Raw genomic sequence first — 20,526 nt, 5'->3', positions numbered from 1 at the left:
GGCGCAGTCTATTTCTGTTGCCTCAAAAGCACAACAATGCACCAGAACACATCTCGTTTTCAGACCAGCACACCCATGGGTGCACAGATGGGCGCAATTGCATTTGCTATTTAAACAACGTGGCGCAGGACGTGAAAATGATAACTGCGCCGGGCTGAAACTAGCAAAAACACCTGGCGCTGCATTGCGCATGATTCGCATGATAGGGCCCGAACACTTATTGGACTGAAGCAGCTTTGGTGCAATTAATCATTTTTAGAAAAATCATGTTAAAATGTATCAAATTGATACATCAGGCTTGCTGCTTTTGAGGAACGTTTATTTGCGTTTAATTGCATTGCATTCTGTGTTCTGCCCCCAGAATAAAAACTACAAAGCTTTTATCATAAAACTAAGCCTTTAAATATCTTCTTAATAAGACATATTAGTCTCATTGATTTTCATTAAAAGCTATCATGATTTCATCTTCATCTTTTGGCTATATAAATATGCACCAAATTTGCACATTTTTGCTCAGTTTGGGCCTGTGAATAAAACTGAGCTCTGAATAAAGTCTGAGATGCATATTCTCCAATATCATACTATATGTTCCATAGAAGCCTGATGTATCAAATATGATACTCATCTCTTTTCATTTAGATTTTTCTGAGTATTATTTCATATGTCAGGCTTTACAGGGTTAAAACTCCCAGGCATTTTCTGGGTAAGAGTGCTGTGACTGTTCTGTTCAGGGCAGTTTTCCCCTATTGACCTCTATCCATCACAGCCTCCTAATAATCCCCGTTTAATTGGCAACATCAGTCTACTCTCCCCTCCTCTGATAGCTGGTGTGTCCTGAAAAAACACATGTAAATCTAATTACTACTGTTCCAAGCCCATTTGACTTTCTTTAGTTAAACAAGGAAATGAATGGATGAAACGAAATTATCAAATAATTAATTTGTGGGTGGGAATTCTTAATTTGTGACCACAATATCTATTTTTTCCTTCCAAATGTTGAGTGCAGGGCTCTGTAAATTTGACTCTTGCGCTATTTTGCCCTTATTCTAAAGCCGTGTAAAAGTTTTGTCGGAGGAACAGACTGAAATTCAAGCCAATTTCTGCTGAAGATCTTCCTCTTCGCTGTAGCTACACTGCAACCAATTCCTTTTGGCACCTCTGACGTCATTCCTGGTGCAAAGCATATTCACGCAACACATTGTATATATGCAAATGAGAGTTGAGAGCTGCATAAGATGGCATTTTCAGCGACTATTTCTATGATGATTTTTGTCAGCACTGCTAATCTTCTCATTTTGTGTTCCTTGGAAGAAAGCAAATCAGATGGGTCTGGAATGACACGAGGTTGAGTAAAAAATGGCAGAATTTTCATTTTTGGATGAAGTACCGGGCCCAGTTGCCAGCTCAGGGTGTCTGTTTAAGCACATAAAGCATTGTCTCTTCCAGCAGATATGCATTAATTAGTGAAACATTGCATTACGTTATGAAAGGTCCATTTTCTTTCACCTTACAATGTTTGGCTTTGGATCAATGTGTGTAAATGGAAAGGTATAGTAATCCAAACACACTGCAATGAAACCATGTATAATACATAAACTATGTCCACAGTCCATCAAGACTAATGGAATATTGACTTTGCGGCACCTGTGCGCTTCTCTTCTCTGCTTTGCTTCCCTGATCATAATGCATTCAGAATAAGCGAGTTATTCTCTATCACATTGAAGCCAGAAGTGCTAATAGCAGCTGTTATTGTTATTCCATATGTTTGAGTGTGTGAATGAAGCACTCAGCAGGCTGAAGAACAACCTTGATTACGCCAAAAAGCATCAAAACTGCAATTAAACACTCGTAATCATTTTGGAAAGTTCAAGAGGCAGAGTTAGCCGATGAGGATATCCACTTCAGGGGAAACACCTCAAGTACTTGGAATCATTTAGAAATCAGCGCTTGGAAATATCAATTGCTGATGCTCTGTTCCAAAACCAAGTGAGCTGCCTACTTAGATGGCATTTTAAGGCCTCAAAGGCATACTCTCTTTTTAATAATTATTCAGTCTTCTTAGATGCCTCATTTGGGCCAAGATCTGAGGCAGCATTGTATCCTATGCGGAGCAAGCAATGCCAAAATGCTGTGCAACTACAATAAATGAATCCAAGGTTTGAGGAAATATCAATAAATGTACTGTTTGTGTAAAATAATCAGTTTTGAAATTGATTTAACAGTTTTCGCTGCTAATTTTTGTTATTTAATGAAGAATATGTATATAATTAAATAAATATATTAACAAGTACACTTCATTTATGTATATTTATTATTAAAATATTTATATATTTAAAAATTATTTACAAATAAATATATATTTATATATTAAACAGATATATTCATTTATGTACATATATTTCATGCTCTATGTTTATTTACAATTGTATAATATATTTATTAAATGTGATAAATTAGGGCTGTCTAAAGTAGATGTCTATTTCTGTGATTAATACTTTCTGTTTAGCGTGTTAAAATATTTAAAATGTTGTAACTAATAAACACATTTTCTTACTTATTGTGAAAATGAATGTGCAAAATGAACTGACAGCTTCTGATATTGATAGAGACAGGACTATATTACTATATACAACACACTATATTAAAGGCACAGCTAAATTTGACATTTATTATAACGGGTTTATTTGAAGATTGGTATAAGTTCACTTAAATGAAAAGTTGTTATAATATTTGTTAAGCCTAATCATTTATGGTGGCGAGAGAGCTCAACACATCAACTTAAGAAAACATCTTCATCAGTTTGACAACATGTGCTGCAAATACTCATAACCCACATACGATCTGGATGTTAAAATAAACGAAAAACTCATCGACAACACCCCTGACGAGTAGACATGGAACAATAAGCGGTCCCAGTGTATTTGCAGCACATGTGTTGTCATACTGATGAAGATGTTTTCTTAATTTGCTGGTGTTTTTTTTTTTCTATTTTCTTGTGTTTTCTTCAGTTGCAGCATGTTGAGCTCTCACTGCCACTGTAATAATTCATTTCATCTCCAGAAATAGATTTTTATTTTTAATTTTTTTTTATCCCTTTAATAGAGACATCAGTAACAGGACTGGTATCGGTGATATTGGCCTTCATTTATAGTGCTTAGTAAAAAATATGGCTTTAAAGCTGGCAGCTTCTAAAATGGTTTTGGAACCGATATGAGGTTTATACTGTATAGATAGATCAGTGATTCATCTTTGGCTTTGCTTCCACAGGAATCATCTCAACGTTTCTTCACGTCCATCCTTTTGGAGCCAGCATTGAATATATCTGCTCCTATTTACAGCGGCTGGACACTAAGGTATGAAACACCTTCTGAACCACCATTTACGGTTCAGAAAATGTCACTATTCATTTTCAGTTTGGTTAATTATCATTTTAGTTGTTATTTATCTTCAGATGTTAGCCATCATTACTATGATTCCAGATACTACACTTCAGCAGAAACCGCACCAGAGTTTAAAGTGCCCTTATTAATGCTATTTTAAAGGTTTGTAATTTTGTCCTGCTATAGGTTTACATTCATCCAAGATACTTTAAGTTTCTTCTAATATACATTGCAGCATCCCCTTATTTCTCAAAGAGTCTAAAGACTCTGAAGATGAACAAACAGTTCTTCGAAGATTCGAGTTCTTTTCCGAAAGCCTAATCTGCTCTGATTGGTCAGATGACCCAGTCTGTTGGTCTACCACTTACTGCACGTCTCGGAAACAAATGCCCATTTCCATATCTGAATTTCTGCTCCGGATCATTCTCAGCGCTTGATACAGTGATACGAACAGTAACGATGGTGTTGGTTTTTCATATCAATTCCAGCGAGAGTCCTCATCCTTTGGAAGTGCATGCATGTGGATTAAACAGCACCTTTTCAAAATGTCGACAACACAAACTAAACTCTTCCAGGCCTCAACTACAACTACAGTGTTTGAGGGTCAGAGTAGACGTTGTTCGTGGGCAGACAATGAAGACCATAGGCTGGCATTATGCAACTTTGTTACATTATGTTGGTATGTAACAGGACGTGAGACTGGAATTATTAACTACTCGTTTCAGGCAGTTCAGAATCTGTTCTTTCTTTTACGAGACAATAACTCCATTTATCATGCACTTTAATCTTTAAATCTTTACAGACCTTTTACATTCACAAACAGCCATATTTCATTAGATTTTTGGTATTTTGAAAACTTTTTTCATTTATTTTAATGTATTTTGTTAGCTTCAATCTTCATAAAAGTTGTAACTGACGATTATAACCTTGATAAACACACACAGGCTACTCACTCTGACTGGATGTATTTACAGCACCTGCACACACACACACACACACACACAGACTGAAAGCATGTATGTCGGTCTGCTTACCATTCTAATGTTCTGCTGAGTAAACAGCCCTTGAGCGGACAGAAAGTGCTCAGGGTGTAAGCACAGCTCTCTCACACACACAGCGGGACCACACACACATATTTCCTCTGTGTGTGTGTGTCTGTGTTTTCATCTTCCGGTTCTCAAATACAGTCCTCAAGCTTTTCCTGCCAAAATGTTTAATGCCGAAATAAAACGCTCATCTTTCTATAGCGCAATGTTGATTACCCTTTATTTCCCTTCATCTCTCTGGCTTTATCTCTCTCTCTCTCACTCTCGCTCTTCTTTTGCTGTCACACAGTGACTAATTTATACTTACAGATGGAGGGTGAAAATGAGGCTCTATATCTTTTCAGTTTTGAGTTGAAGCCCCCCGGCTGTCAGTGCCCACGCTCCCTCTCTCTCCGCAGCGCACACATGCCTTCATATCTTCAACAACACTCCCGCTTGTTTTCACTAAAAACAATGCACTCCAGTGGGAGGGTTTAATTGATAAACCGCCATTCACGTCGCCCTGCTTGGCACTCGATAAGCCGGTGCAAGTGGGTTTCGCGATCCTGTGAAGAACACAATTCTCGTCGCATGTGAGTTCTGAGATTCATGTTGCGCTTATATACAGTGGGGTCCAAAAATCTGAGACCACATCAAAAATCTGCCAGACAAATGTAAAATGAAATATTTAAGATTCTGCACTATTTCTAGGTCAATGATCCTGCAAGTACATTTGTAACATTGATCATTTGGCTCTTTGTACAGATGGCCAAATCTCCTTACTCTCAATAAAGGTCAAGATGATATTAGAATGATTCTTAAATCACACTGGAGAAAATGAACATCAGGTTTTACACACTTTATTTGAAAGTATCTGTTACAGTGTAATTATGCATTTAGATTCTGATTAATATTAATCAACTACATGTACTTACAATAGGATTAGGGTTTGGTTTAGGGTTAGTTGCATGTAATTATGCATAATTTATAGTTATTACTACATTAACTACATGTAACGTGTAACAAGGACACTGTACTGTAAAATAAATTGAAAATAAAATAAATTGTGGAGTTCAAACCAAAAATACTCTGAAATGAATCATTAATTTGTCATTCAGTTTGTAAAGCCAATACAGTATAACATAATTTGTAAAGTATTAAAGGACTATTTGAAGTTAAGCTCAAGCTAGTCTCAGCCTCAAACATCACTCCCACGGACCGTTGGCTGAACGTCTGATGCATAAGGCAGACAAAATTGGAAACACTTCAGGAGTTTAGAAGTCGTCGTCTGTTTGGTTGAATTCTACAAGATCCTAAAAAAACAAAGCTGTTGTGGCGCTAAACCCCTTCATGGAAGACAGGCGTTGTGTTTATATCTGTGACAATAAGTTAATAACTAATGATCTTTGCAACGGAAGTGAATCAATCAATCAAAACTAACTTAAGCTGGACAATAAAGCTGCTGTAAAGCCAAAACAATCTCTGTTACTTTAATTTCCTATTATCACTGTAAAGCTGCTTTGAAACAATCTAAATTGTTAAAAGTGCTATGTAAATGAAGGTGACTTGACTTGACAATGAACGCTTATCAGGATCAACTAAAAGCTGGATTCTCAAAAGTATGTGAAGTTCGCGGCACCATTGCTGCAGTAAACTTGCACAACGTTCTTGAATGAAAACTGTAATTTATTTACATTTTCACACCCTTACACAAAACGAACTGTGTTTGTTTGCTTTTGAAATGTTTACAGATTGGATATGGCCCATTCACTTCCATTGTGAGTGCACCCCTCTGACCTACATTTGTGCTTTTTTTTATTTAAATAGTGACAAGTCTAAATTAATCTTTTGAGTTAATCAACATTATGCCACAAAAGCTGTCGATTAAGCTTAACTTGTATTTTACCCAGAATTTGGCAACAATGGATGTACTTGACATGACAAGGCTGCCATTATATTATTCTTACATTGTATTGCAATCATTGCAATCACAAGCTTTATTTCCTGCCTTAGGGCCGGCTCAAAGCATTTTCAGGTTAACAACGCCAGATGTAGGTCAGTGGAACAAAAAAGTAGAAGCTCTAGAGATGCGTCTTTTAAAACTTGACTTTTAACTTGAGCACTGCTTTTTTTAAATGCCTTGACATGCGAAACGCTGCAAAATACGCGAACACAATGGTCAAACACGTCTTTCTAGAGCGTTTACATAAAAAAACAATGGACATGTAGCGCAGTGGAATGGAAAAACATGTTCCTTAAAGTATTGAAAGATAGCATAATTTCATCTCTTTAACTGAACTATATTAGAGCTGTACATTATTGTCATATAACTATTTTTGTTGCTAGAGGTTCATCTCACCTCACCACCGTTGGAGTTTTTTTCCTTGATAAAGACATCTGTGGCAAAGTCATTAAATGAAATGTATTTATTTAATTCTAGAGCCCCTACTCGTGGGCAAAATGACACTGTATCATTGAAATTTTCTATAAATCTGCTTTTGATCTGAGTTGTGAAAAGCGCTTTACAAATAAACACCAATTAAATATTCCTCTTAAATGAGAAACATTTTCAGGGGAGGCCTAATCATTGATGTTCTTGTTGTTTCAGATCAGTACCACAGAAGTGGAGACTCTTTTGGGTCGGCTGCCCTGCACGTTCAAGCAGGAGTTGACGGGTGTCGGGGCTAGTTTGGAGAAACGCTGGAAGTTCTGTGGGTTCGAGGGCATTAAGACGGCGTAGAGACACGGGTCAGCTTCCCGCTAGAAACAAAACGGCCGATGGACCGGAGGGGTTACAACCAATCACCTGCCAGCTCTCCGTGTCCATCCGCCCAGCCCCATGGGATTTAAATGTGGAAAAAAATGTGGCCTAGAGGTCCTCAAGACTTTGGTGTGTGTGTAGTATGTTTTAGTATGTGTACACACGAGCACATGTCAGAGTGTGTGTACGGGCACCATGCGCTTGTACTACACGACGTGACTCTGGGCCGCTGCGGCGACGGAAAACTCATCGGGTAAAAATCAGGGTTTGCTGAACCGAGGACTTGAACTGTCAACATACATTTTCTTTTTCTCGTTTCGCCTCTGATTTGTAAAAAAGAACAACCTTATAAATAACATGAATATATTTCTTTTCTCTTCTGTATAGGCTGCAGAAGCTGCATAGAATCTTTTGTTCACATATCCTGTAAATGTTTGAATAACTTGCTATTTTTAAATAAAAAAACACAACAAAAATCTGCAACCAGACTAATTTATTAGTTTAACAATCTAGGCCAGTGCTTCTAAAATCTTCAAAAGTTCAACTTTCAGCACCTCTGCTAATTAAAAGAGGAATGGTGGGGTGAAGATACGCCAAGATACACATTTCCTCTCACTTCGGCTGAATTTATGCCACACACGTCCTTCCAAACCGTCGGCTTTTCCTGCTTACGCTGGTGACCACAGTAGTGTTAAGCTCTTCTGTGTCCTCAAGCGATCGGAGTCGGTCTGCGGTGTTTTCACATCTCTAATTGTTCGTTTTCTTTCATATGATTCTTTTTTATATTTATATATGGAGTTTTTTATAATCACTTGCAGTTGACTGGTAACCAGACTAAGCAGTTGTGAAGGTGTCGAGCAGTGTTGCTGTTTTTGCACGGAGCTTGTGAACTCTCATTAACAATCGGAGCGCTGCACGTATTTGTGCAAATGTGTGTGTTTGTCTGTTAGTCAGGAGTAAACGGTGTGAGTTGCGTTCTTCCAGCGGCACAGTCAAGCGTCACTAATGCTCTTCTGTTGTGCAATTTGTAAGGTGATTGGTTTTTTTTTTTCGTGTTTTTTTTCGTGTTTTTTCGCTTATTGCTGTGGGAAACTAAAGCTTTATTACACATGATTTGTTCCCACTGCCCTTTTTCCATTTCCTTGGGCCATAAGTATGAAAAATTATTTTCAAATGCTTGTCATACATTTGGTCTCTCAAACATGAATTAATAATGACTAATGATTGTGTTTCCCCCTGACGTCGAACAACCCTTAATTCATTATTTCTTTTCGCCATGAATTTTTAATATAGACACTTCAGAACTGAAATCTAAGTGAACTGAACATGTAAAGCATTTTTACAAAGAGGCTTCTGTCACTTAAATATTTCAACATTATGTTTTTTGTACTATGTTGCCTTTTTCTGTGTTTGAAGATCCCATCATTCCATGTTCAATCCATGTACAGCATTACAAAATACAAATTGAGATAACAGTGAGGCATTTGCAATGAAAGTGAATGGGGTCTTTTTTGCAATGATTAAAAAGCAGAAATGTGAAGCTAATAATTTGATCACTTTTTATTAATTAGTCTTTTAAACTTGTAAATTATTTGAGCTGTAAACATTGTTCTCATCCTTTTTTACGGTTGTTAAATTTGATCTGCCATCTTAAAGGGTTAGTTTAGGCCTACCATTTTTGATGAAATCCGAGAGCTTTCTGACCGCCATAGACTGTGACGTTATTACCACTTTCAAGGCCCAGAAAGTATTGTTTTCTGAAGATGAATGAAGGTCTTACAGGTTTGGAACGCCGTGAGGGCGATTAATTAATCATTTTCGGATGAACTAACCCTTTATCCCAGAACATCCCTTTAAACGCACGCATCTTTTCCATTAAAATCGAACCTCGAGTCTCTTCAGAAAGCCTGTGTCAGGTCACTCTCATCCAGCTTTTACTGGTTTAGATGTTTTTGAACTTGGATGAGGCAAACAACACGTGCACAGATGCAGGGGCACTGAAAGGTTGCGGGGCGAGTGCACTCGTCCTGTTTTCCTTCCTCGTTCCTCTATTTTTGGGAAGCCCCAACCGTTCCATCAGAGCACTTAGAGCTGTGTGTGGAGCCGGTTGTGTGCATCAATTCCCTGGCTTTATGCAGACTCCATCACTGTCATTCAGCCTACATTTGACAAATGGATGTGGTTTTCACGTCGACAAGCACAGATATTCTCTGGAATACTATTATTTTGTGTTGTAGTCATTTGTATGCACTTTTGTTCCTGGTCGACTTTATTTACTCGACGGGAATCCTTCATTTTTCAGATGTTCTTAGATATTGTAAACATCACACAAATCCCTAAACAGATTAATTCGATCTCTCTGTGGTGCCCTTTTCATTCTGTTGTCGTCTTCACGCAACCCCACCGAGAGTCTTATACTCAATTCTGCGTGGATTGAGGCGGAATCCACGAGGTTCGCTTCTCGATTATATTCTTCCTATGGGAACTGGAGTGTCCTTCAGCACCTGGCCTTGTTTTTTGAGCTCTCCTAAAGAGCGAAGCAGCTCTGAATCCAAATGTCCAAATCTAAATGTCAAACTACACAACCCCAAGAGTCTGGCTCATAACCCATAATCCCCTGAATGCCGTGCTCCTCACATCCTTGGAAGTAATTGGATATGGAGTGATCCAGCTTCCGTGGATCTCTTTTGAGGAGGTTGTATCTTGCTGCTTTAGCTAATTAGTTCACTCTTACCTGACTTCCTCCAGTCAAAGTGAATCCAGGCAATTACAAAGTGCGACTCCCTTGAGCGATCAGATGAGAGGGAGGTGATTGGCTCGAATAAAGAGAGCCAATGTTCCCGTCGTCCCTCACAAGTGAAAGGTCTCATTACTCTACAGCAGTCAGAGCCTATGACAGAAAGCGTCCATCTGTTTAAGGAGTAACCCGTGGAGGTTACAGAGGGTCACCACTTCCATAATAATGCTTATGGATAAAAGATCGGAGCCAATACACGGAGTATAGCGGTTCACTAGCTCCCCCTTCTGGACAGAAAGCAGGGAAATGGCTTTTGTGTGTGTCCATATGAAGAGCTCAGTTCAAGCAGACCTCAAGCAATGTCAATCTTTTAGTGAAATAAACTATTTTACTTTGGATAGACACTTTCACATTGCCTTAATATGCTGTAATATGTATACACTACAGTGCAAAAGTTTGGGATAAGTGCATTTTTTTTAATGTTTTTTTTTAAAGAAGCCTCTTATTCTCACCAAGGCTGCATTTATTTGATAAAAAAAAATACAGTAAAAACAATAATAATGTGAAATATTAATTACAATTCAAAATAATTGTTTTCTATTGAAATATACTGTGAAATGTAATTTATTTCTGTGATCAAAGCTGAATTTTCGGCATTATTACTCCAGTCTTCAGTGTCACATGATCCTTCAGAAATCATAATAATTATATAATAATAATGACTTCTCAGAATTATGAGATAGAAACTTGCAATTGCGAGTCCAATTCTGAAAAAGGCTAACTTTATATCATGCAATTCTTATTATAACTTGCATTTGCGAGTTTATATTATGCAATTCTGAGGGGAAAAAAGTCAGAATTGTGAGATTTTTTTATTCAGTGGCGGACACAAGCTTCCATCCACTGCAATATAATGTGACTGTAAATAATGCATAGGTACTTCCCCACTTTTATCAGTCATGTTGGCTTTATTTTGTCATGAATAATAAACACTATGACATATAAAGAGGACTGTCATATAAAATTCTGGCTAAGGGACACAGGTAACCAATGGTTCGGGTGTAACATCACACTCTCAATAGTTAAGGTAATAACTGCGCTTCAGTTATTTACATTTTTTTTAGTATACACATTCATTGTCTTAGAATTAAAAATCATGTGTTTGCAATGGTGTCATTTCCTCTTGGCCTTTTACATAATTTTATTTGAGGTCCTGTTGTGTTTGATTTGAAATGCCAGTGATACCTTTGAGACGACACACTTCCTGCTTAATGAACTTCAGTCACACTCATCTTCATTACGCCTCCGACCTTTCAAAAAAACAACCGGAGAAATGGATTACCTCAGTGCGAGAGAATATCATATCAGAACTCTATTTTTAAACATGAAAATCACTTGGTTTTCAACAAAGTGCCGCTTTGTTTTCATTTTCAATCCAATGCTCCCTAAAGTGACTCTTGTTTTTCCTCAGACTTAACATCAGCTTTGTCTAAATACCATGTTCTAAAGATTTATTTCCTTGTGTTTACTGGGAAAAGCAAGCTGTGTGCCTCTAAATAGACCTTATTTTCAAGTCTTTGAACATAGGATGTCAGAACTCTATCCCCAAAATAATGAACTGAAGTGGGCTTGTTTTCTACAATCTACCAGGGTTTTATTAAAAGCTTGCCATTTCATGCTAACAGCATGTAGAAAAGTAAAACAGACTATATTCCAGTTGCAACTCTATTAATTAGTTAACTTTGCTCATGTCCTTTCACTCATGTTTCCTCAGTCAAAAAACAAAACAAAAAAAGATGCACAAGTAGTATTATAAACAACAGCATGTCTTAAAGTAAGCTGTAGCGCTGCATATTTATGAGCAAACAAAAGTTCAGTCTTGCCATGAAACCTGTGGCATGTAGAGCAAGATTCCCACTGTTACTTTGACAGAAACCTGACACAAATGTAGTTGTGTCTTAACGTCTTTATAATGAGGGAAGTCATGGTGACATGGTTAACTTTGTGTAGCAGTGTTGCCCTTAAGTCACATCATTTATTAAATCTAAATTAGCAAGGCCTTTCTTTAATGAGTTTTGATTTGTGACTGCACTGCCCAATAAAGATCTTAAGAATTTGCGAAGACTGAATTGTCTGTGACGGCTCGACCGGCCACTTTACGCTTGAGTGACTGGCCATTAGTGCTGATTTGAAGGGCCGGTTACTCGCCTCAGTCCATAAAGTTCACCTCCAGTCAATCGTTGTTTGCAGATACTCAATGTCTGAATCTTTAAAGGAGTCTTTTGGCTTCAAAACAAGTTAAGCTCTATCGACAGTGACACTAATGTCGACTCGTTCCACAGTTAAATAGGCAAATTTGTATAACACACATTGTTTTTGCAGTAACGCACTTACAGTGGAGGTTTATGGGGTGTTCTGGAGGGTTTAAAGCAGCAATGTGAAGCCGATTCACATGCACAATGACTTGAAAACACCTATAAAGTCAATGTCAGGATAATGCACCTGTCCTGATATCATAATGAACAATGAGCCTCATTAAAAGAAAGAAATTCTTGAAAAGAAAACCTTTAGTTTTAAATAATCTGTAGTATTTTTGTATCATTACTATAGTAGTTTATTTTTTTTTATTTTTTTTTTAATGTCATGTTGTCTGATTAAAATATTAGATAATTGGAGATTTTATGATGTTAGTTCAAGATGTTCATAGTTCATGTGGTGCAACTCCCTAAATATTGAATGACATTGATGATTAATAATTAATTATTCATATTTGTAAATAAATGACAAAAAACACCCTTATTATAATTATGTATATAATGTTATATATTATATGTAATGCTTATTACCATAAATAAATCAATAAAAATAAATACCCTATATCACAAATTAAATCTATAAAAAAAGATGTACAGTCAAACCTAAATTTATTCAGACACCTTGCTATCCTAACTTACATAAACGAACTATAATGTCCTGCACCCACTAGCAAAAAATATATAACAAATGTTATATGGTGTCTGAATAATTTTTGGTTTGACTGTAAATATAAATACTTTTAAATACTTTAAATAGTATAAATGGTTTTTTTCAAGACCATAATAAATACATTTTATATTTCTCAGAACAATTTTTTTGTGTATCCTGAAGTGAACATTCTTAAATGTCATTGACCAATATTTAAGGATAGTGATTTAATCACATTGCCGCATGTGTGACTAGTATAATGTTTCGTATATATATAAGTGAAATCGGGAGTGATTTCAGGACTGTTAATGTATGAATTTGCACAGGCAAACAAGCTCCATAACTACATTATATATATAGTGCTTATTTTTAAAAAGTCTAAAAAAGATTTTCAGTGGCAATCAACAGCATGCCACAGATTGTGTGTAGAGCTTAAGTTATATTGAACCCAGAACTTTCCTTTAACTGGCCTTCACACAGAAAATACTTTCTACAGAAATATAAATCTTTATTGTTATCTTCTCTGAACATGCTGAGGTTGAATCTCTCCAGCCCTGGTGTCGTTTCGGTGTGAGTTCCACTCTGTATTTTCCAGACAATCTTTTCAGTGCCGTGTACACCAAGGGGTGAAAGACAAGAAAGAGAAATCTATTTTGAGACAGAGCTGAGACTGGATTTTGTTTCTTGCGAGGCATTTTTCAGTTTCTCTGTTGATATTGGCTGTGGCCCGGGCAGCCTGTGCTGGGATAGACAGATAAAGGGTTTAGTCGACCTCTATTCTCTCTGGGATGGGCCAGGGGTCATACAGGACGTCGCTCATGGACTCGCATGATGATGTGCATCAGCTGGTCCACTCCCATCCACGCTTCTCTCGTTTGCTGGATCTCACTGACTGAGGAAGTGGAAAAGATGAAGATGGTGAACCATTATAATATTGCCACCAAAATGTATCTGTGCTGCTGCTGGAGATCCGGATACATTGTATGAAGGCAGTTTCACATATTCTTTCACTATATGTGAAGTTGTGGTATTTTATGTTTGAATAAATTTGATGAACTTCCACTCAGGCATCATTAGGGTTATTTGTCTATTTATATATTCATCCATCCATGTCTCTAAGCAGGTAGTCCAGCAGAGTGTATGTAGTCCAGTGAGAGTCATGAAGCCTCGTGGAAATTGATAAGGAGCTTTGGATCCACTTTATTGATTGCCGGCGTTCTGCAGATTTCCCAGCTCAGGAAAGTGAAACCGTCTAAGTGATTTCAGGACTGTTAATGTATGAATCTCAGCAGGCAAACAAGCTCCATAACTACATTAAGGTGAGTGAGTGGTCTCAAATACATGACTCATCTTAAGAAGCTCCTAGCTCTCCATATGTGATGAAGACAATGCAGTATGAGGGTCAAGCTCTCAAAGACATATTTCACCACAAAATCAAAAGAAAACATGAATCATATTTTTGAAGCATTTTATTACTTTATCATTTTTCAGAACTATTATGCAGAAAAAAAACAAACAAACATGTAGGCCTGTTGTTTATATTATAAAATAATATTCCATGTACCTCGACAAAGTTGGGAGGTAAAAGTGTAAAGATGATGATACACAAGGCAACTTTTTGAGCAATGTTGCTTGGCAATATTGCAGAGCGATTGTTGCTTGGGCACTTTCCCATTGAAAATGGGCAATACATTTCTATCTAGATCATTTTATCGGTCGTGGGCCCTGTGTCTCATCTGGTTGCTCGTTGACGGCAACATTGCCCAGCAAAACTGCTCAAAAAGTTGCCCTGTGTATCATTACCTTAATTGTTTTTCCTTTACAGGTTCCCACACTTTTAATTCAAACTGCTTTGTCAATGTCCAGAATCCCTGCATCCCTACAAGCGGTTTAGAGAATGACTGGTTGGAGGAGTTGCCATTTGAAAGCACAGAACCCTCTGCTGTCTTATCGCTCTTACTTACGGACGACACTAAATACAGGCGTAAACGGGGTCTAAAGCGCTTTGAGCTTGTCCACTTTCAACCACATCCAGAGGGAGTTGAAAACGCATTAGACCGGACTGCTTTCGTATTGTAAACGTTCATGTGGTTGATTGTGTTTGAACAGCCACAAAAGATCTCCTACTCTCTGCCTACTGACCTAACGCGTAAACATTATGAGAAGCTCGCGAGCCAAACGGGATTTAAAGGGATAGTTCACCCAAAGATGAAATTTACCCCATGATTTATTCACCCTCAAGTCATCCTAGGTGTATATGACATTCTTCTTTCAGACGAATACAAACAGAGATATATAAAAAAATGTCCTGGCTCTTCCAAGCTTTATAATGGCAGTGAATTGCTGTTTATGTTTTGAAGTCCATAAAAAGCATCCATCCGTGATAAAAGTGCTCCACACGGCTCCGAGTGGGGTTAATAAAGGCCTTCTGAAGTGAAGTGATGCATTCATGTAAGAAAAATATCCATATTTAAAACTTTATCGACTAAAATAACTAGCTTCCGGCAGACGGCCTTCGCTAGTCGACTTACGCCAAAAGAGTGGCACTTGACGCGATGTAGGATGTTGGAGTAGCGTAAGCTTTTGACGCCTCTCGAGGTTCAAACAAACAGGGCTGGGCAACAAACTCAAGCTCCTCCGATATTTCTCTTTAAAAGTTCTCGTTATAGACTTCTAATTTGTGACCGGTGTTTTGTTTTGCCCTATCCTCTGCGCTTCGCCGTTTGTCAATGTGTCATGCGTCAGGTCAAGGGTTACTCTTCCACCGTAAATCGACGTGTACGGCCATCTGCCGGAAGCTAGTTATTTTAGTCGATAAAGTTTTAAAAATGGATTTTTTCTTACACGAACACATCACTTCAGAAGGCCTTTATTAACCCCCAGAGCCGTGTGGAGCACTTTTATCATGGATGGATGCGCTTTGATGGACTTTAAAATATCATCCTCCATTCACTGCCATTATAAAGCTTGGAAGAGCCAGGACATTTTTTAATATAACTCTGATTGTATCCGTCTGAAAGAAGAATGTCATATACACCTAGAATGTGTTGAGGGTGAACTATCCCATTAAATTGTGTCGGCTGAAGACCCAAGTGTGATTTGATGACGAAAAACGTACCAAACACTATTCCTTATTTCTAACAAGCACTCACAGCATTTGGCGCCGTCTTGCGTCTGTCAAAGCAGAAACAAAGCTTATTTCGTCCATTAGATCAAAAGATCTGAAAAAACACATACATTTACCTGCCCATAGACCCTCTCCTTGTAGAAATCAGGACAGAAGTGGTTGAAAGTGGACAAAAGAGATGGATTAAAACACCAGGTGTAAACAGGAATGTCTCTCCCTCGTCTACTTGTGATCCGACCGACCAAAACACATCTTAACACGAGGTGTAGCCTAAACGGTCTTTGATATCATCGATCGGTCTGTGCAGCGCCGCATCGAAGCCAAACACACTTGGAGAATAGTGATTCCAGGAATATCATTTCTCTGTGCCATTATAATTACTATAGTTGTGGTCTGACTCAGCTATTCTTTTACTTTTGGAAAGATTTGTAGGACCATATATGTATTGTTATCGTTATAATTAATGTGGCACTGTCAACTTATGTTACTTGCCACCCATCCAGGATTTTCAGGCACTGTCCCGAATAGTCATCTATTCACCCTGGGGGAAAAAAATGCAATAAATGCCATTCTTGAACCAAAACATGCAAAGGACTTGTTCAGGACATTCATCCCGTTGAGTTGATGGAGCTCTCTGCTACCAAGTTGATCTGAATCAAGCGTGTTAAAAGAGAGAAATACATTATGTGCAGTGCTGTGGGTGCCCACGCAGGACTGGGATCGAAAAGTGCACTGCTTTAGGCAATTCTAATGTAAATAGTGTGTAAAATACCAACAGAGGTCACTACAGCACAGCTCTGCAGAAACTCTATGATTCCCCATGTAGAATTGCTGTTTAGTCACAGCAGGCACAAAATTTTATAATACTGACATGTTTGACTTCATATGTACCTGAGATTAATTTAGCACACTGCAGTTTAACACACATTTCCCCCAAATTCGTTTATAATTGTCTTATTATGACCTCATATATTGATCGAAAGAACATGGAACGTTTGTACTTTTTGCATTAAACAGCCAAAGGTGATTAAAACAGTACAAAACTTGGTAAGCAGTAACGGCACCTAAAATTAGTCTGTCCCTTTTATAACCTAAAATCTTAGTGTTATATTAAAAGTTCATGCTTATTGGTCAACAACTCCAGTGTGTTTATTGTCTATTTCAGTGTGGACTGCATGCACTGTAAAAAAACTTCTTTTTTTATTTTTTGGTACAATTAACTTGGATATTTAAGTCATTTCAACTTATGTTACATTTAACTGACTTAAAAAAATGTGTTGAATCTTAGTAAAATGTTGAAAGTTGCTTAACTTATTTTGACGAGCAATGCAAAAATATATGTTGTCATAACTTGTTGACCTTTTCTTTTTCTTTTTTCAGTGTGGAGCAGTTACATAAAAATCACAACAACTTGCTGTCGATTGACAATCACCTGCATGTCAACACAGCACAAGGTCATGACCTTTGCATTAGTGACCTGTAGAAAAAGTAATTTGACATTTTCATTAAATAAAGCCTTACAATGTAATCTAATTGAGATGGAAAGATGCTGTGTGTATTTGTTTTTATGTTGGAATAGTGAAAGTCTGTACAAAGTCTTAAAGTCTTATCATTACATAACATTCTCAGGAACACAAATTCACATGAACGAGGACATGAACATGAACATTTCATCAAACCGTGGACTCTGTAAAGCCGTTTTGACTTTTTTTTCATTCCCACGATTTGAATTCTTGTATCAACAATTCATTTTCACTAGTTAAAATCAGGAATTATATTTCTACTGGAAACAATGGTATTTTTTTATATAAGAAATTAGTTGTTCTAATTAGTCCTTGATATCAACAATGACATCATCACTTGCAGAAATATGAATTCTTGATATCAAGAATTAAATATACATTTTATGTTTATTTTCACTTGTAGTTCCACTAGTTAAATGTCACCATAGACTGCCATTCAAATTTATTTGTTGACATCATTGATTTCTTACTGGTAAAAATTCCAATTTCACATACTGTATCAGAAATTCTTACCAGTAAAAATAATAATTTGTGATATCATTAATTACGTGGTTACTCGTAAAAATATAAATGCCTTATATCAAGAATTCAATGATCACTGGTTGAAATGTTACTTCTTGAAATCTGTAAATGTATTTCAACATGTTACATTAGTCATTACTGATATCTGAAAATGTATTTCTGATATCAATAATGAGGATATTTAATATTTAGAATATTTAATTTCAGATATCTAAAATGGCTTCCTTATAAGAATAACATTCATGATATCAGAAATTAATATTGCACTAATCAAATTATTGAAAAGGCATTTGCAGTAGCCTAACCATGATGATTTTTACTAGTAAGAATTGTATTTCTGAAATGTTAACTAGTAAGAAATCAATTCTTGATATCAACAATTGCATTTGAATTGTAGCCTATGGTGACTACAATTACAGATATCAAGATTTATAGTGTTTAACGTTACCTGTTGAAATTTAATTATTGATATCATAAGTGATGACATCATTGTTGATATCAAAAAGTGGTAGGCCTAGAAATCTAATTCCTATTAAAAATGTGCATTTAGTGAAAATGTTATTGTTGATATTAGCCTACACATTCATATTCTGCGAAAGATTAAAAGTCAAAACGGCTTGCCACAGACAAACACTTTAATTCAGAAGCATAGGCTACCATTAAAATGTGTTTGTTCTCCGACTTCTGCTGTTATTCCATATGTAGCGATGCTCTTCAAGTGACCGGACGGGCCATAAATAGTCTGGTAATCTGCCTGTTGAAAAGATCACCACGTGCCCTTTCCTTCTCCTTCGTGTCTGGTTACCGTAGCGACGACAAAGCAAATTCGCGATTGGCTGCTCAGGCGTGACGTAGGATGCATTTAGGGAATTCCGTCAGCTGGGCAAAGTGGCACGTTTCAAAACGCCGCTCAGGGTTGAGCGCTCTTTCTCTCTCTCTCTCTCTCTCTCTCTCTCCCTCTCTCTCCCTCTCTCCACCACACCTTAAAAAAAAACCTTTTTAACGCGGTGAAACTTTTTCACCGGATCAGTGTTCATGCTGGGTGTGTTATTTTCCGAGAAGAAGATGTGTCATGTGCAGCAAGGGACCCAGAGAGCGTTGACTTACTAAATAAATCATTTATAACCTGTGGGAACATCCTGAAGCTGAAAGGAAAGAGGGTGAAAATCCCGACGTGTTTTCTGTTTGAGATGTAAGTGACCTTTTTCCACACTCCAAAAGTTTTTATAAACTTGCAGAGACAGTTTTGTGTTGATTCTGCTCTAGAAAACACTTGAACTAGTGGACAGTCAATGCTCGTGTTCATCATTTAATGATGTGCAATGTTTATTAGAGGTAAAGGTAGTTCTAATAATCGATAAAGTGTCCCAATGACGGCAGAGAACACACAGTTCTAGATTCCCAGAACGGGAACAGACAGAAATAGGCTAGAGGGAACAGGTGTGATGCTCAGATCAATGATTGAAATGATGATCATAAACTTGATTTCTTATTAAACCTTATTTCTAATTACTAAAGTACAATCCTGGCCACAATGGTGGTTAGTAGAGGACTGGCTCTTTTTTCAAATCTGTTTTCGGCTCCAAGTGTGTGCATATGGATAAATATTTATAATAGTTTGAAATTGGGAATAGAACCTTATTTAGGCCCCAAAATTGTTTAGATATTTTTGTCCTACTCAGCTGATTGTTTGTATGCCTACTGAAATAGGGTGTCTTCTGTGGAACATAACAATTATTTTTGATTTGTGTTAAAAGTGTCAACTCTCTTAAAATCGTGTCAATAGTACATTTGTTAGGATGCACCGATATGAACATTTTGTCCGATACCAATATTTCTTTATATTTGAAAGCCGACAACCGATATATTGGCCGATAAATGTAAATCCAATACAGAAATAAAAGTCTCACCCTTAAAAGCCATGTCCCAAGCACACAATTATAATGATGTTCTAATTATAATTTCATGTAGCCTATATGACAGACTTGCGCTGCACATGTTACACACTTAACATGTACTTAACAATACTTAACATGTATTTTCCTTTTTTTGTGGTGATTCCAATCATATTTCAAGCAATTGAAACCATCATGTCGAACAGTGCGCATCTGAAGTGTCTCAGCTGAAGGAAATAATCCAGTATTTATTGGCTTTAATTTATCAGCCAAATTGTCTTATTGGGCCGAAAATGATAACATTAAAAATGAAAATATCGGCCGATACCAATATGGTGGCCAATATATATCATGCATCCCTATTTTTTATAGTTATTATGATAAATACAAAGCCACTATAAAACAGCGTTTCTTTGGAAAGTATGCTTCACACATTTTAAAATAGGACAACAGACATGATAGACTAACTGAATAAACCGATTAATTGATTTATTCTCAAAAGATTGCTTGTTCTCTCATAAATGCTCTTAAAAGCTTATAATGCTCTCATAAAAGGAGTGGATTTTCAGTGAACAATGACTTAAATTTCAAT

The 20,526-nt window shown here is 37.0% G+C and overlaps 2 protein-coding genes and 1 long non-coding RNA gene across 9 annotated transcripts in view; 2 read left to right on the top strand and 1 right to left on the bottom strand.

Annotated features, from left to right (window-relative positions):
* Positions 1-7,649, top strand: part of enox2 (ecto-NOX disulfide-thiol exchanger 2) — a 240,142-nt gene extending 232,493 nt beyond the window's left edge. For all 6 annotated transcript variants that reach the window (XM_082177727.1, XM_082177726.1, XM_082177723.1 and 3 more), the window contains 2 exons: positions 3,268-3,353; positions 7,014-7,649. In XM_082177727.1, coding sequence (XP_082033853.1) covers positions 3,268-3,353; positions 7,014-7,145 — 218 coding nt within the window. In that variant the 3' untranslated portion in view covers positions 7,146-7,649. The remainder of the gene's footprint in view (positions 1-3,267; positions 3,354-7,013) is intronic.
* LOC309504607 overlaps positions 1-20,526 on the bottom strand; it is a 227,636-nt gene that overhangs the window by 198,092 nt on the left and 9,018 nt on the right. The window lies entirely within an intron of this gene.
* The window catches only part of LOC309504560 (ATP-binding cassette sub-family C member 5), a 41,188-nt gene continuing 39,627 nt past the window's right edge, over positions 18,966-20,526 (top strand). The window contains exon 1 of one of the 2 annotated variants that reach the window (XM_082177712.1): positions 18,966-19,231. The gene's annotated coding sequence lies outside the window, so the exon portion shown is untranslated. The remainder of the gene's footprint in view (positions 19,232-20,526) is intronic. The other variant, XM_082177711.1, reaches the window with a different exon arrangement.

The sequence above is a fragment of the Leuciscus leuciscus genome, assembly GCF_965113295.1.
Source record: "Leuciscus leuciscus genome assembly, chromosome: 8".
NCBI classification, from domain to species: domain Eukaryota; kingdom Metazoa; phylum Chordata; class Actinopteri; order Cypriniformes; family Leuciscidae; genus Leuciscus; species Leuciscus leuciscus.
The sequence above is the reverse complement of the archived record's forward strand: the minus strand, read 5'-3'. Positions and strand labels throughout refer to the sequence as shown.